Source organism: Nomascus leucogenys, chromosome 13 (assembly GCF_006542625.1).
Source record: "Nomascus leucogenys isolate Asia chromosome 13, Asia_NLE_v1, whole genome shotgun sequence".
NCBI classification, from domain to species: domain Eukaryota; kingdom Metazoa; phylum Chordata; class Mammalia; order Primates; family Hylobatidae; genus Nomascus; species Nomascus leucogenys.
This window is the reverse complement of record NC_044393.1, coordinates 73,857,987-73,872,144: the sequence shown is the minus strand read 5'-3', so window position 1 is coordinate 73,872,144 and position 14,158 is coordinate 73,857,987. Positions and strand designations below refer to the sequence as shown.

General features: G+C 38.6%; 1 protein-coding gene across 1 annotated transcript; it reads left to right on the top strand.

Moving 5' to 3' along the window:
* The first annotated feature begins 291 nt into the window (after nt 1-291).
* On the top strand, nt 292-13,554 carry C13H7orf77 (chromosome 13 C7orf77 homolog). Its single transcript, XM_003261276.3, has 4 exons — nt 292-437; nt 3,079-3,135; nt 8,918-8,991; nt 13,450-13,554. Exons 1-4 carry the CDS (start codon nt 357-359, stop codon nt 13,484-13,486), a joined length of 249 nt encoding a protein of 82 aa, XP_003261324.1. The 5' UTR covers nt 292-356; the 3' UTR covers nt 13,487-13,554.
* Nucleotides 13,555-14,158: the final 604 nt, after the last annotated feature.

The following is a 14,158-nucleotide window of genomic DNA, read 5'->3' as shown; positions in this document are numbered from 1 at the left end:
TCCAATGGTTTAGTACTCTGGGATCCAAGCTGTATTAAGGTTTTAGGCTTTATCTCCTTCCTCCTTCCACCCCAGTCCTGCCACGGGGTTGTCAGAAACCACTGAGAGCAAAGCTAATTTTGTCATTCACTGCCCAGTGTTTCTGCTTTCACTTCAGAGTTGGGCTCTCTGCTCCTCAATTTTGAGCCAAATCAGTTAGGCAGGTAAAAAGATTTTCTGTTGGTATAGCTGGCACTCTTGTTTCAGTAGGAGGACCACGCTGGGTATCCAACTTGAGAGACGTTAAAGTGAAGCAGGCGGAAGTCTGCTTCTGAGAGAGAGCTTCCTGAGAGTGATGGTGAAAGTTACTGGAAGTAATGGGAGCAGAGAGGGTTTGTACCAAGGCTCCTGAATTCATGCAGGATGAAGCAGAAATCTATTCTTTGACAAACATGGAGGTATGATCAGAAACTAAGACAATGGCAATAAAGAGAAGGCTGGCTTGTGTCAAGGAAGCATGATGTGTGTGTCTCAGAGAAAGAGTATATTTTATAATGGAGAACAAAATGCTTCTCATCAGCAACAAGACTGAGAGCTGTGCTCTAGAATATATATATATATATATATAATGCATTTATATGCATTATATATATATTTATATGGTTAAAATATCCTTTTATTAAAAGTTAACAAATGCCAATCATACTTACTAGATCAAATGATAATTTGAATGTTGTTTCTGAATTAAATGTTTTCTATTCCTTGGGAAAGAAAGAGAATTGCCAAAGCAAAACCAAAAACAAACAAAGAAAAAAACAACAGTGGAATCTACTTATCATGGGAGGTAAAGTGGAATTACAGGAGTGCTTTATCCTTGGGGGAAAGAGGAGAGGGATAAAGTGGGTGGTTGAAATTATAAAGGAAAGAATGGGGACAATAAGGATAGGAGTATTAAAAGAAAAACTTCAGCCACATTCAATGTAAAGGAGTTTAATTGAGCAATGAACGATTCGTGAATCGAGAAGCCCCCAGAATCACCGCAGATTCAGAGAGACTCCAGGGGTCCCTCATGGCCAGAACAAATTTATAGGCAAAAAAAGTAAAGTGAGGTACAGAAATCTAAAGTGAGGTACAGAAACAGCTGGATTGGTTACAGCTTGGCGTTTGCCTTACTGAACACAGTTTGAATGCTCGGCAGTGTATAACTGGTTGAAATATGGCTGCTGGGATTGGCCAAGACTCAGTGATTATTACAGGGCATACTCTTAAGTTTTCAATCTTGTCTACGTATTCAGTTAGGTTGCAGTTCATCCACAAGGATGCAAATACAGAAGTATGGAGTCCTTCTCAGGCCATATTTAGTTTGGTTTAATAAGAGATAGAAATGGCAGATAATATAATGGGCAAAAAAGAGAAGAGAGACTAACAGAAAAATACACAATAAAGATGCTTGAAAAACTGAGAGATTACCTGAAGAAAAAACTAAATAGACCAAAGAAACATGTGGAGATGAGGACCAGAAAAGAAGAATATGGGTTCAAAGGAGAGATGAGAAATGGAAATCTTGAGAAAGGGAAGGAAGTGCAGTCAACAAATGTGTGTCTGTGACTTTTGGATTAGTTGTGAGGCTGTAGATGTATGTCTCCAAACAACATGATTTCCAGTCTTTGTGGGCATATACTGATTATCCATCCACAGGGAACTTCAGTGTTTCTTTCTTAGTAGTATAGAACAAATAGAGTAAGAAAGGAAGAGTGACCTTCCCATAGGCAGTGAAATGAACTTTCATAAATATTTGCTTATAATTTATTAGTTTGTATAGGATTTGACTTCCTCCTTAAAATTATTTAAATGACTTAAAAATGAATCCCTTGAATGGCATGTTATTTCAATAAATACCTAAAGAAAAAAATATTTTTCTTACATTCCCCTGGACTCTACAAACTGGTATTGTTTAGATTCCTGTATAGGCAGGCCCACAAATAGTCCAATTTGTGACATATAATTAAGAGAAACATTAAATCCATTTATTTGAAGGAAAATAAAATCCCTCACTGAAAATCTGATTCTTTCATGAATGCAAGGCTATGTACTTGAGAGTATTTTGAGATATACTCTAGGTTTGCAAATTTGCAAAAAACAATCACTTAAAGGATTTCCCACATATGTTAGTTTTGAATGATGTTAACTTCATTCAAAATGTGTGATAATGGTTCCCTCAAAACTAACTTAGATTTAAGATGACAACATTAGCGCATATCTAACTCCCTCTATGCAGATTGCCATTAAAATGACAAAGTGGTTATTTAACAAAAATAAAAACAATTTTAAAGGAAAATAAACTCTTCACCAGTGCAGTTAAATATGAAATAGTGACAGTCACTCTCCACAAACGTTGGGAGATTTCTACCCCATGTAGAGCAAGTAAAAGAGGAGCGAAAGAAGACCAAACCTAACCTGCCACCTCATAGCAAGTGTATCTGGGAATAAGCGGCGATCTCAATGTAACCCTTGGCGCTCACCATCTGGGGAGCTTGGACCTTATCTGGTGCCCAGGACACAATGATCATGGTGCATACTCCTGACTTACTGTTTTCAGGTCACACGCACCCCTATCTTAGATAATTTTGGGCTGTCAGGCAAAACAAAGAAAATGGTATCTCCAAACAAAAAGTGTGCACCTCCTAATTTCCTCCAATTTATTGGATCTCTTAGCTGGTCATGATTTATACCTTTTCCTCTTCCTTTGGACCCAAATGATGCAGAAAGGGATCTATACCAATGCCTGACAGACTCTGTTTCAAGCATAATTCTCCCTTTCTATGATGGTGTAAACAGAAATGAAAAAGTTCATTTTCAGAATTATAAAAATGCATTCCAGTTCACAACAAGAAAAGTATAAATATTTTTCTCTTAAAATGAATGCAACAAACAGGAGGAAATTTTAGAAAATGTTTTTTCCATTTTGTTTAATAAATATGTATCATAACTATAAGTAATATCCAAAATACTTTCAATATAGCAACCAAATGATATCTATTCAAAATCATCTAGGATATCTCTCTATAGTTCCCTCCCTCTTTATGCTTAAACCCACAGGGCAGCATTGGAATCAAAGGATGTGAGTTCAAGTCTTGGCTCTTCAAATTCTATCAGGTAAGTCTTCTCCAAAATGTTGTTTAGTACTTTCATCTTTAAAAATGAGAGAAAGTATTCTAAGTTATTATGTGCTTGGCAGTTAATATGAAAATTATATGCATTGACATAAAAATGCTTATCCCGTGGAAAATTCTAAATACATTTTACTCTTTTTTTCTTCTCTTTTCCTTCTTTCCACCTTCACCTTTTTGATTACTATTTTTTTCTTCTCCACCTCATAACTACATTATATACATATATATTTACATATGTATATGTATACAATTTTCTTACACCCATCCCATTCTCTATACTGAAGCCTTGTCATTTAAGTTAATCTCTGCCCAGATCTGACCAAATTCACTTGTCTTCATTCTACTTACCCTCTTTTGACCCTCTGTTGTCTCTCACATCAAAAGCTAATATTTCTCCTTTTGGGGCTCTTTTCTTGTTGGCATTTTATATGCTATCCTGGCTCTGTTAACTCTAACTTCAGTTCCACACAAAATTCATTAACCAGTAGTGTACTCAAGAAATGGCAAAGCGGCCGGGCGCGGTTGCTCACGCCTGTAATCCCCGCACTTTGGGAGGCCGAGACCGGCGGATCACGAGGTCAGGAGATCGAGACCATCCTGGCTAACACGGTGAAACCCCATCTCTACTAAAAATACAAAAAAATTAGCCCCGGGCGTAGTGGCGGGGGCCTGTAATCCCAGCTACTCGGGAGGCTGAGGCAGGAGAATGGCGTGAACCCAGGAGGCGGAGCTTGCAGTGAGCCGAGATCGCGCCACTGCACTCCAGCCTGGGCGACTGAGCGAGACTCCGTCTTAAAAAAAAAAAGGAAAAGGAAAAGGAAAAGAAATGTCAAAGCATTGTCAGAGAAATCACAGTTGTTAATAAATCATTTAGTCTGAAATGTACAGGGTAGCGGTTAATACCATGGGGTCTGAAGCCAGACCTTAGCTGAAAATACAGCTCCACCACTTCTTGGCAGTGTGAGTTTGGTCTAGTTATTTAACTCTTTTGGCCTCAATTTGCTTAAATTTCCTTGAAGTCTTGAGGTTTAAAGGGGATAAGGAATGTAATGCAATCAGCACCGTGCCTAGTAGATAATAGTAGCTAACATTTGTGGAACACTCAATAAATGTTAATTCATATTAATCTGGGGATTTTCCAATTCAGTATGAGAAATAAAGCACAGGTGAGGGACATTAATGAGAACTGCTTTAATTACTTTTTTTGTTTCTGTTTTCATCTCATTCTTTTTCATAACAACTCCTTTCTTTTATTTAAAACGTTGTAAAGTTCCTAATAAATGTGAAAAGAACTTTCATGTTTGAGATTCAGAAACTGTAGTACTTCTTCAAATATTTATAAACAGAGAAAAATAATTCTGTCAGTATGGCCAGTTAGATTGTATTAGTCTGTTCTCACACTGCTGTGAAGAAATACCTGAGACTGGGTAATTTATTAGGAAAAGAAATTGACTGACAGTTTTGCATGGCTAGGGAGGCCTCCGGAAACCTACAATCGTGGCAGAAGGCATCTCTTCAGAGGGTGGCAGGAGAGAGAATGAGGGCCAGGAGGGGAAATGTCAGATGCTTATAAAACCATCAGATCTCATGAAAGCTCCTGACTATTACGAGAACAGCATGGGGGAAACCGCTCCCACGATTCAATTACCTCCCATGGGTCCCTCCCACAGCACGTGGGGATTATGGGATTACAATTCAAGATGAGATTTCGGTGGGGACACAAAGCCAAACCATATCATAGATATACTCATTTAAATTCTGAAGACATGCCTAAAAACTGTTTACTAGAATGAATAACATAATATGTTGCAGATGAAGGTCACAGGAAAGGTTTTGAGTAAAAAAGTGTTTTTTTACTTCTAGCATTTTGAGTTTTCTATTTCATATTTGACCTGTTATCAACAAGTGAAAAGTATTAATCTGGCAAGCATTAATTAAAACTCAACTTCAATATTTCTATAGGTAAGTCAGATCTTTCTGTGGTTTGTGTAATTTTCATTGCAAGGCTAAAGATTTAAATTTGGCATTCATACTTCTGTCAAAATCCATTTTAAGTCATACATAAACATGTCATTTGCATGTTGATTAACTGCCACAATTTCCTCTGTAACAATCTCACTTTGGAAGTGCATATAAATCACAGCTGAACAGATTTCTATTAGTTCCAAAAGCACATACGAAGTAATTGTTGTTTTTCTGAAGAAAATCTGTAGTCAATGTGCAAATTATACATTTTGTTTATACAAGCAATCTAGAATGGATGTTTTAATTATGCATTTGTTTATATATAAAACTTGGACTTACAAATCAAGGATAGAAAAGATCTATCCAAACTAAAGTGCAAACTTCACGTGATCAAATTAAACAGTTTGGCTTCTGGAAGCAGTTAGCCTACTCAGGCAATCGTATCCAGTAGCATTACCTTCTGCGAGGCAGGAGAGGGAGCTCTTCCCCACAGTATTCTGGAGTAATCGTGCAGAAAAAAATCAGGTGCCAGAAGGCAGCCCAGTCAGAGAAAACACCCTACAAGTTCAAGCAGCATCTTGGCAATGCTATGTTTGGAGACCATGAGAAACATAGTTAGGTCCTTTCTTGAGTTTACGACGGTTTTCAGAGATTCCAAATAGTTCTGGAGGAAGACTAAAGTTACAGCATCCACTCAGAACTTCAAAAACAAAAAAAAAAAAAAAAAAGGAAGGCTTTCCATTTAGTAAGCCCATCCAAATGCACTCTCAGCCTACAATCTCAAGTCTGCTTAGGGACAAACTACACTAACCTGGAGAGCTCCTTTTGGACCAGCTTCCTCTGAGCAAGTCATTAAGGCTGCTGAGTTAGGAAAGCCTTTACTGCTGGGTAAGGTTCTAGGAGGTGGAAGATGCCACAGCTGTGAATATGTGGTGGACTTTTACTTTGGATTCTGGATCCCTTCCTTCACATATCTCTCAAGAATTCTAAAATACAAAAAAAAAAAAAAAAAAAAAAAAAAAAGAATGATTTGGGCTATTTGTTTTCAGAATTCAACAATTAGAATTGTGCGTTTTTTAAATTCAGCTTTAATTTGCACTACAATTGTTATGAGCCTCCCTTTTTTACTAAAAGCATTATGGACAGCATGGAAATATTTATTTTAGTAAACAATGATAGTTAGTGAGGTTGCATACTCCTCTTAAGACTGAGTAACTATTTACGTAGTGACTATATTAATAACAGGTGGGTATATTTTTTTAAAGAACAATTTTCTGACAATGACAAAAGTAGAAGCATTAAGCTATTGCTTTCAGAAAGTCAATGGACATTTCTTAGTTTCAGCAATGAGCTAAAAATAAAATCAGGGTTGATATTGAGTTGTGATAAACAGTTCATATTAATTTTTCTCAGGAATAAATAAAAACATAATCAGTAAACATAGGTTATCATGTTGAAATAATAACTTTTTTATTGTTTTTTGATATATTTTTTTTTTTGAGATGAAGTTTCACTCTGTCACCTAGGCTGGAGTGCAGTGGCATGATCTCAGCTCACTGCAACCTCCACCTCCCTGGTTCAAACAATTCTCGTGCCTCAGCCTCCTGAGTAGCTGGGGCTACAGGCGCGTGCCACCATGCCCGGCTAATTTTTTATATGTTTAGTAGAGACAGAGTTTTACCGTGTTAGCCAGGATGGTCTTGATCTCCTGACCTCGTGATCTGCCCACCTCGGCCTCCCAAAGTGCTGAGATTACAGGTGGGAGCCACCACGCCCAGCCAATGATGGCATGTTTTAATAGATTTCTAACATTCACAAAATAATTGAAGAGGGCATGTATGTTTTGAGGGAAAAGTAAGAAAAATGAAAGCATATATTAGATAGATAGATGATAGATAGATAGATGATAGATAGATAGATAGATAGATAGATAGATAGATGATAGATAGATAGATATAGATAGATAGAGATACATACACACATGACCAGATAAGGCAGTATGGTGAAATAGAAAGTAAAGGATAAGAAATAGGGAAGAAAAATAGTTTATGAGTGATAGGCCAGTAAAAATTCTCTTCCATTTTTCTCATGGCAAATTTCCTTCCTGGTTTCTTGAATTAAAAGGAAGAAAATTGTTATGTGAGAAATATTTCTGTCACATGGAAATACATTTTGTTTTATTTCCATATTGAATGAGGAGCATGAATTCCTTCAGTCAGAATGTCAAAGATAATTTTTTCAGAAACTAATATATACATTTTATTAAGCAATTTTTTCCAGAATGTTTTCAAGGTTAGCATGCTGCCATTTTGCCTAGTCTGCTCAGCTCCAGACAACTGGGTGATTTATTTCCTGAGCCCAGGGATGTGTCTTTTGTGGCTTCCTCCTTCTCCGCCTTTTTGGCCTCTTCTTCCCTCTGCCGTCATCTCCATCTCTCCCTAAGTCAACACTCTTCTTCCTGCCTCAATTGCCTCTTGATTCGCTTACTTCCTCTATCGTTGTTCTCCATGTGTTTCTTGGCTTTTTCTCTCTGCCATTCATATTCTATATTTTTCTCTCTCACTCTCCCTTTTTCCTTTTTTCTTCCTGCATTGTGAGCAATATAAAGTAGACCTATGAGTTTTAAAAGATTTGGTATGTAAATTAATAAAATTTTGTGGTTTCCTTCTAATTTCAAAGTAGGGTGATTTTAATTTAAAAACAACAGTCAAACTGAGGTGGGATAAGTAAGATTAGGGAGCTGTATTAGTTCATTTTCACACGGCTATAAAGAACTACCTGAGACTGGGTAATTGATGAAGAAAAGAGGTTTATTGACTCATAGTTCTGCAGGCTGTCCAGGAAGCCTGGCTGGGAGGCCTCAGGAAACTTACAATCATGGCTGAAGGCGAAGGGGAAGCAAGTAGGTCTTATTGTGGAGGAGCAGAACAGAAAGAGAGAAGGGGGAAGTGCCACACTTAAACAACCCGATCTCATGAGAACTGACTCACTATCACGAGAACAGCAAGGGGGAAGTCGGCCCCCATGATTCAATCACCTCCCACCAGGCCCCTCCTCTGATACGTGGGGACTATAATTTGAGATGAGATTTGGTTGGGGCCACAGAGCCAAATCATATCAGGGGCCATACTGACTTGTCCCCTTGTGTGAAGCCCCACGGGCCCCTCCACAGACAGCTCTACATCCTTTGCATCCTTGTGTGCATCAGCACCTCTTTTGCAAGGTAAGCAGTCCTACAGGATACCAGCAGACCACCAACCAGATGGTTACAAGTTCCTGACATCCAGTGCGGCCTGGGAAAGAGAACAAAAGTTTCTTATTCCTGGTGGAGTTTCCCCATTCTCCAACCAATCAGCACCAAAAGCCCAAGAAGCTATTAGGTACAAATTCCTGCCTTGGGGGTAGGGAAGTGGGAGGAGAAAGGAAAGGGGGTGGCCAAGGGCTTCTCTGGTGTCCTGCATATGCAGCTAGAATCAAGGTTTAGCTTTTAGTAAACTTTTCCTCATTTTAATAATAAAAAAGCACCCCTAGGTGGAGATTTTATATGCTAATGATACACATGATTTGCGTTAGGGCAGGATACATGAGATGTGTGTTACAGGTAAGCACATGCTTCAGCTGCAGGTCTGCCTTTGCATATTTGACCTTCCCAGGTCGTATTTTATGAAAATGTATGTACAGCTCCCATAAAAGGAATTCCTTTGAGGCACTAGCTGCTGTCTCCCTCTGAGTAGCCTGCTCTGCCTCTCAGAGTGTACTTTTGCTTTGCAATAAATAAACTGTGCTTACTCTTACTTTAGGCTCGCTCTCAAGTTCTTTTGTGCGGTGAAGTCAAGAATCTGTACCTGCTCACCAGCAACAAAACCACAGTGAAGTAAGGATATGTGTGATGTGTGTGTGTGCATGACCACACGTGTGTGCGTGCATGGTGTACAGGTGTGTTCTTAATGTTGCTTAGAATATTCTCCTCCTTCACCATCTGACAGTCTCTGGTTCCTCTGGTTCATCCTTCAGAGTTTAGTTCAAATTTCCTTGAAAGTCATTTCTGTATGCTCCCCTACTCCCAATTTAAATTATACCTTTCTACTACACTCCCTTAATAATGACCATTTCTCAAGTTTCTGTTATATGCCATAGTTGTGCTTCAGACCTTATAAACATGATCTCATTCTGACAACAACTCTTAAAGTATGTCTCATCACCATTAATTTACAGATGAGGAACCATGGCTCAGAGAGGCCAAGGAATTTGTCTCAAGTACTCTGGGCAAATACTCTCCTGCCTCTAGGCCTTAGTACTTGCTGTTTCCTCTGCCTGAAATGCTCTGACTCCAGATCTTGGCATGGTTGGCTTCTTATTTCTAGTCATCTTTCTACTCAAAAGTCACCTCTTTGGAGAAGCCTTCCTTGATTATCCAATCTAAATAATTCTATATCATATCTGCCTGTTTTATTTTTTCTTTACTTTCTGAAAGTAACTTGTCTGTTTACTTGTGATGGTTAATATTGAGTATCAACGTGATTGGATTGAAAGATGCAAAGTATTGATCCTGGGTGTGTCTGTGAGGGTGTCACCAAAGGAGATTAACATTTGAGTTAGTGGACTGGGAGAGGCCGACCCACCCTCAAATTGGGAGGGCACCAGCTAATCAGCTGCCAGCATGGCTAGAGGAAAGCAGGCAGAAGTTGAAAGGACTTGACTTGCTGAGTCTTCCAGCCTTCATCTTTCTCCTGTGCTGGATGCTTCCTGCCCTTGAACATCAGACTTCAAGTTCTTTAGCTTTTGGACTCTTGGACTTACACCAGTGGTTTGCCAGGGGCTCTTGGGCCTTTGGCCTCAGACTGAAGGCTGCACTGTCAGCTTCCCTATTTTTGAGGTTTTGGGACTCGGACTGGCTTACTTGCTCCTCAGCTTACAGAGGGCCTATTGTGGGACTTTACCTTGTGATTGTGTGAGTAAATATTCCTTAATAAACTCCTCTTCATATATACCTATATCCTATTAGTTCTGTCTCTCTAGAGAACTCTGACTAATACAGTTGTTGACTTATATATTGCTGATCTATTCCACGAGTTTTAAACAAGCATAAGAGGAAGGAGCTGGTCAACCTCCTTCTCCACTGTACCCTCAGCTCCTGAAACAGTGTCTGGGATTATCACAGATGCTCAGAAAGTATATAATGAATAAAGAAGTGAATGAATAAATAAATAGAGAAATCTTGGACCTGGCCCTGTGACTTTTCTACTTCATATTCTTTCCACCTCATCTTAATAGTGTGTGTATCATTTAAGATTGTTTACACTGAAATACCCATATCCTTAAAAAGTTATGCTAATACTAATTGTATTATGTCAGGGTTCTCTAGAGAAACAGAACCAATAGGCTGTGTATCTGTGTGTGTGTGCATGTGTGTGTAGAAAGAGAAATTTACTTTGAAAAATTGGCTCACTAAATTATAGAGGCTGGCAAGTTCAAAACCTGCAGCAGGTGGCCAACAGGCAGGAGGTCTAGAGAAGAGCTGGTATTGTAGTTGAAATCTAAAGGCAGTCTGCTGGCAGAATCCTCTCTTGCTTGGGAAGGGCAGTCTTTTGTTCTATTTAGACCTTCAACTGATTTGATGGGGCCCACCCACAGATGGCAATCTGCTTTGATCAAAGTCCACCAATTTAAATTTCAGTCTCATCCAAAACACCCTCACAGAAACATCACTTATGTTCCTCAAATAACCAAACTACAATTTTTTCACCTTAATGAAGTAATGAAATAATTTAAATCAATAGGCATTTTAAAATTTTAAAATTTAAGTATTGATTAAGTGGCAGTGACACACAGGGCTCTGCTGGATGCTGGCCTTAAATAGGTGAATGAAATAGACACACTTCCTGTTTTCATAGAGCTTATTCGATGGTAAAATAAACATGTTCATATTATCATATATGATTTTCTTGTGTAACATCAAAAGAAACAACCTAAATTTTCTCCACACAGTGTCACGATTACACATTTATAGAATTGGTTTTTGTTTCTCTTCACCCCGTAAGTGTGTCTTCAGCGTTTTGCCCTTTCCTAACAGTTTCATATGCAAAGGGCATAGTTGTGTTTTTTAGAACCTCATTATTATTGCTGGTTAATTTGGATGAGTGACTGTTATACTTAGGGCTTCAGTGCCTTTATAAAATGAGTGTAATACTTTCTATATTGTCACAATGGGATGGGAATGCAGTCAACAGAAAGATATGATTTCAATGGCAAATGGTTAGGAAACTTAGGCAGAAAAAACAGAGAACAGACACACAAAACAGGAGTTAGCACAGTGAGGTTTCAGAGGCAGCTGTGACTTCTCATATGACCTTAGCATTGCAGTGAAATTATGTAGCTTCAGATGATACTGCCTAAATGGAGCAAGAACACCATCAGGTAGGAGAAGCTTCCTTTGTTGGCCTTTCTCTGGTTGTTGTTTTTTTTTCTAGTTTTTTTTTTTTTTTTTCCCTCATGGTATCAGCTAGGCTGTTCTGGAAATTCTGGCTACATGCCTGCTTCCTCACTAGGTGCAAATAACTACTGCAAAACAAAATTAGCACCTTCTCGAGTGTTTACATAGACGTGGGATGAAGTGAGGTTCTATTACTCACACTCAGGCTTCAGCAGGTCTGGGCTTCAAGCTCTGTGAGTTCCCCTCCTGCAACCAACTACCTCACAAAGATAATATGAAATGTTGGAAACCCTAGCACATAACATGCACTCAATCAGTTAAAAACTGGAATGTTATGACATGGATAATTTTGTCCCTAATTCTATAGGTATATTACTATATTACCAGATTGACTTGAAATGATAATATTTTATGAGTTGATTTCTTTTTATTACCAAAGTCTCTCATAACAGCAAGTTATTGTTATTGTCATTCTATATGTTATTACTCAGTGCATTATTCAGCATGCCATACCCAGAATATATTCAGAATTTTTATATTTCTAACCTCTTGTGCATTTACTATTCCTAAGTTACCTGGAAAAAAGGGGGACACTATTCTTCTTTGCATGTAACTAATACTGGTGGGTACAGAATATTTTACTCATTATATTGATCAGGAACAAGAGTGTAATGTACATGCTTAAAGGTGATTCAAATATTTAATTGGTTTTAGTAGGAAGGCGGTTTTCCTTGATTCTCTTCATGTTAAGAATAGCAAATTATACTATCTCTGAATACAAATTGTACATTTTAAAAAGCCATTCAGTTGCATTGTGTTACATAAAAAAATGCAAAACTTGTGAGTGTTTTTTTATGTAGACTTATTTGTACTTTCCACAGTCTAGATGTAAAACCACTTCATATTCAACCCCAGTTACTCTTACCATGTGCAGAAACTGTTAACAGGATAGCTGTCTGTTGGTGAAATTAAGAGACGATTAAATAAAGAATAAAACCAAATCTGATCATGTCATGTCCCTCAAACAGCATGACACCCCCACAAGCAGACACACACATGCAGAAACATGCCCTTTAAATGCTTCCTTGACTTTCTCTCTCAGGGTAGAGACAGAACTCTGTATCATGCCTCTGAGGCCCTTTAGGATGCGGATCCCCCATGTCTTCAGCCCCATTCATGCCACAGTGCCTTGGCACTCTCTGTGTTAGCCACAATGACCTTCATTCAGCCCCCTCAATGATCATACCCTTTCCTGCCACCATGCCTTAGGACATGGGTGTTTCCTCTGCTCACAATAACTTTTCCCCTCCCTGCTTAGTTAATATCTAAGGGTCCTTCGGAACTTCTTTATAGAAGTTGTTTTCAATTTCTGGTTTAGTTAAAATACTCCAATCATAGATTCTAGGCACCACATATCTCTCCTTCAAATCTGTGGCCACTGCAATTCCTCATGTGCTTATAGGAACTTTTAATTACTATGCCTGCCTCCCCATCCTCATTAAACTATGTGGACTCCGCAGGATGGAGATACAGTCCTTGTTGGTTTCTGCTCATCATTGCATTCCCCAGTGCCTAGCACTGTGCCTTGTAGTAGTAGAAATTGACAAATATTTGTATCAAAAAAATGAAAAATGAGCATGAGCTGTGTGTGAATGAAATCATTGTAATGTTGGCCAAGTTTCCACAATATATATTTGTGCAGTTGAACTATCAGAAGACATAATACATGGTTTAATTTATCTGTTTGAAATATTGAAATCAAAAGATTTTTGTGAATGAAGTGCTAATAGTTTCTGCCCTTGCTTTGAATTCCTTAGGGCAGCTACTAATTTGCCAAATGCCTTTTATGAAAATGTTTGCATTTTCTTTTATTTTTATTTGTTTTCTTGTCATCCTTAGGGAGCAGAATGCCTGTCTGACTCACCCTGACAGATGAGCTATGGCAGGTCTGCTGTTGTAGAAAATTCTCCACCCCAGAGGCTTTATCTCTCCTGCAGGGAAGGCTCATGAGCAAATGCTGTCATTAGCAACCATGCATTGTTGAAGACATATAGTGAGAAAATATGTCAGGCATTGTTTCAATGTACCAATTTTAGTAGAAAATCCTGAAGAATTTTTGAGATATTAACTGTAGATTAAAACCACCTTTAACCTAAATCCTGAGAATTTCCCTTGGTGTTTTGATTTTCTTTTTGTCTTTCTTAGCCATCTTTTAAAAATTAAATCATTTGCTTTCATTTTTCTGGGAAAAATTCTTTTATCTGAGGATTTTTCTAAGCTGTACCATTAGATTTCACTTCCCTTTTTACATAGTCTATTTCATACCTATTGGTTTAAAGTTATCAAAAGAGCCAGGCGGGCGTAGTGGCTCATGCCTGTAATCCGAGCACTTTGGGAGGCTGAGGCGGGTGGATTGCCTGAGCTCAGGAGTTCGAGACCAGCCTGGGCAACATGGTGAAACCCTGTCTCTACCAAAATACAAAAACTTAGATGGGCGTGGCAGCATGCACCTGTAATCCCAGCTACTCGGGAGGCTGAGGCGGGAGAACTGCTTGAACCCGGGAGGCAGAGGTTGCAGTAAGCCAAGATTGCGCCACTGCACTCCAGC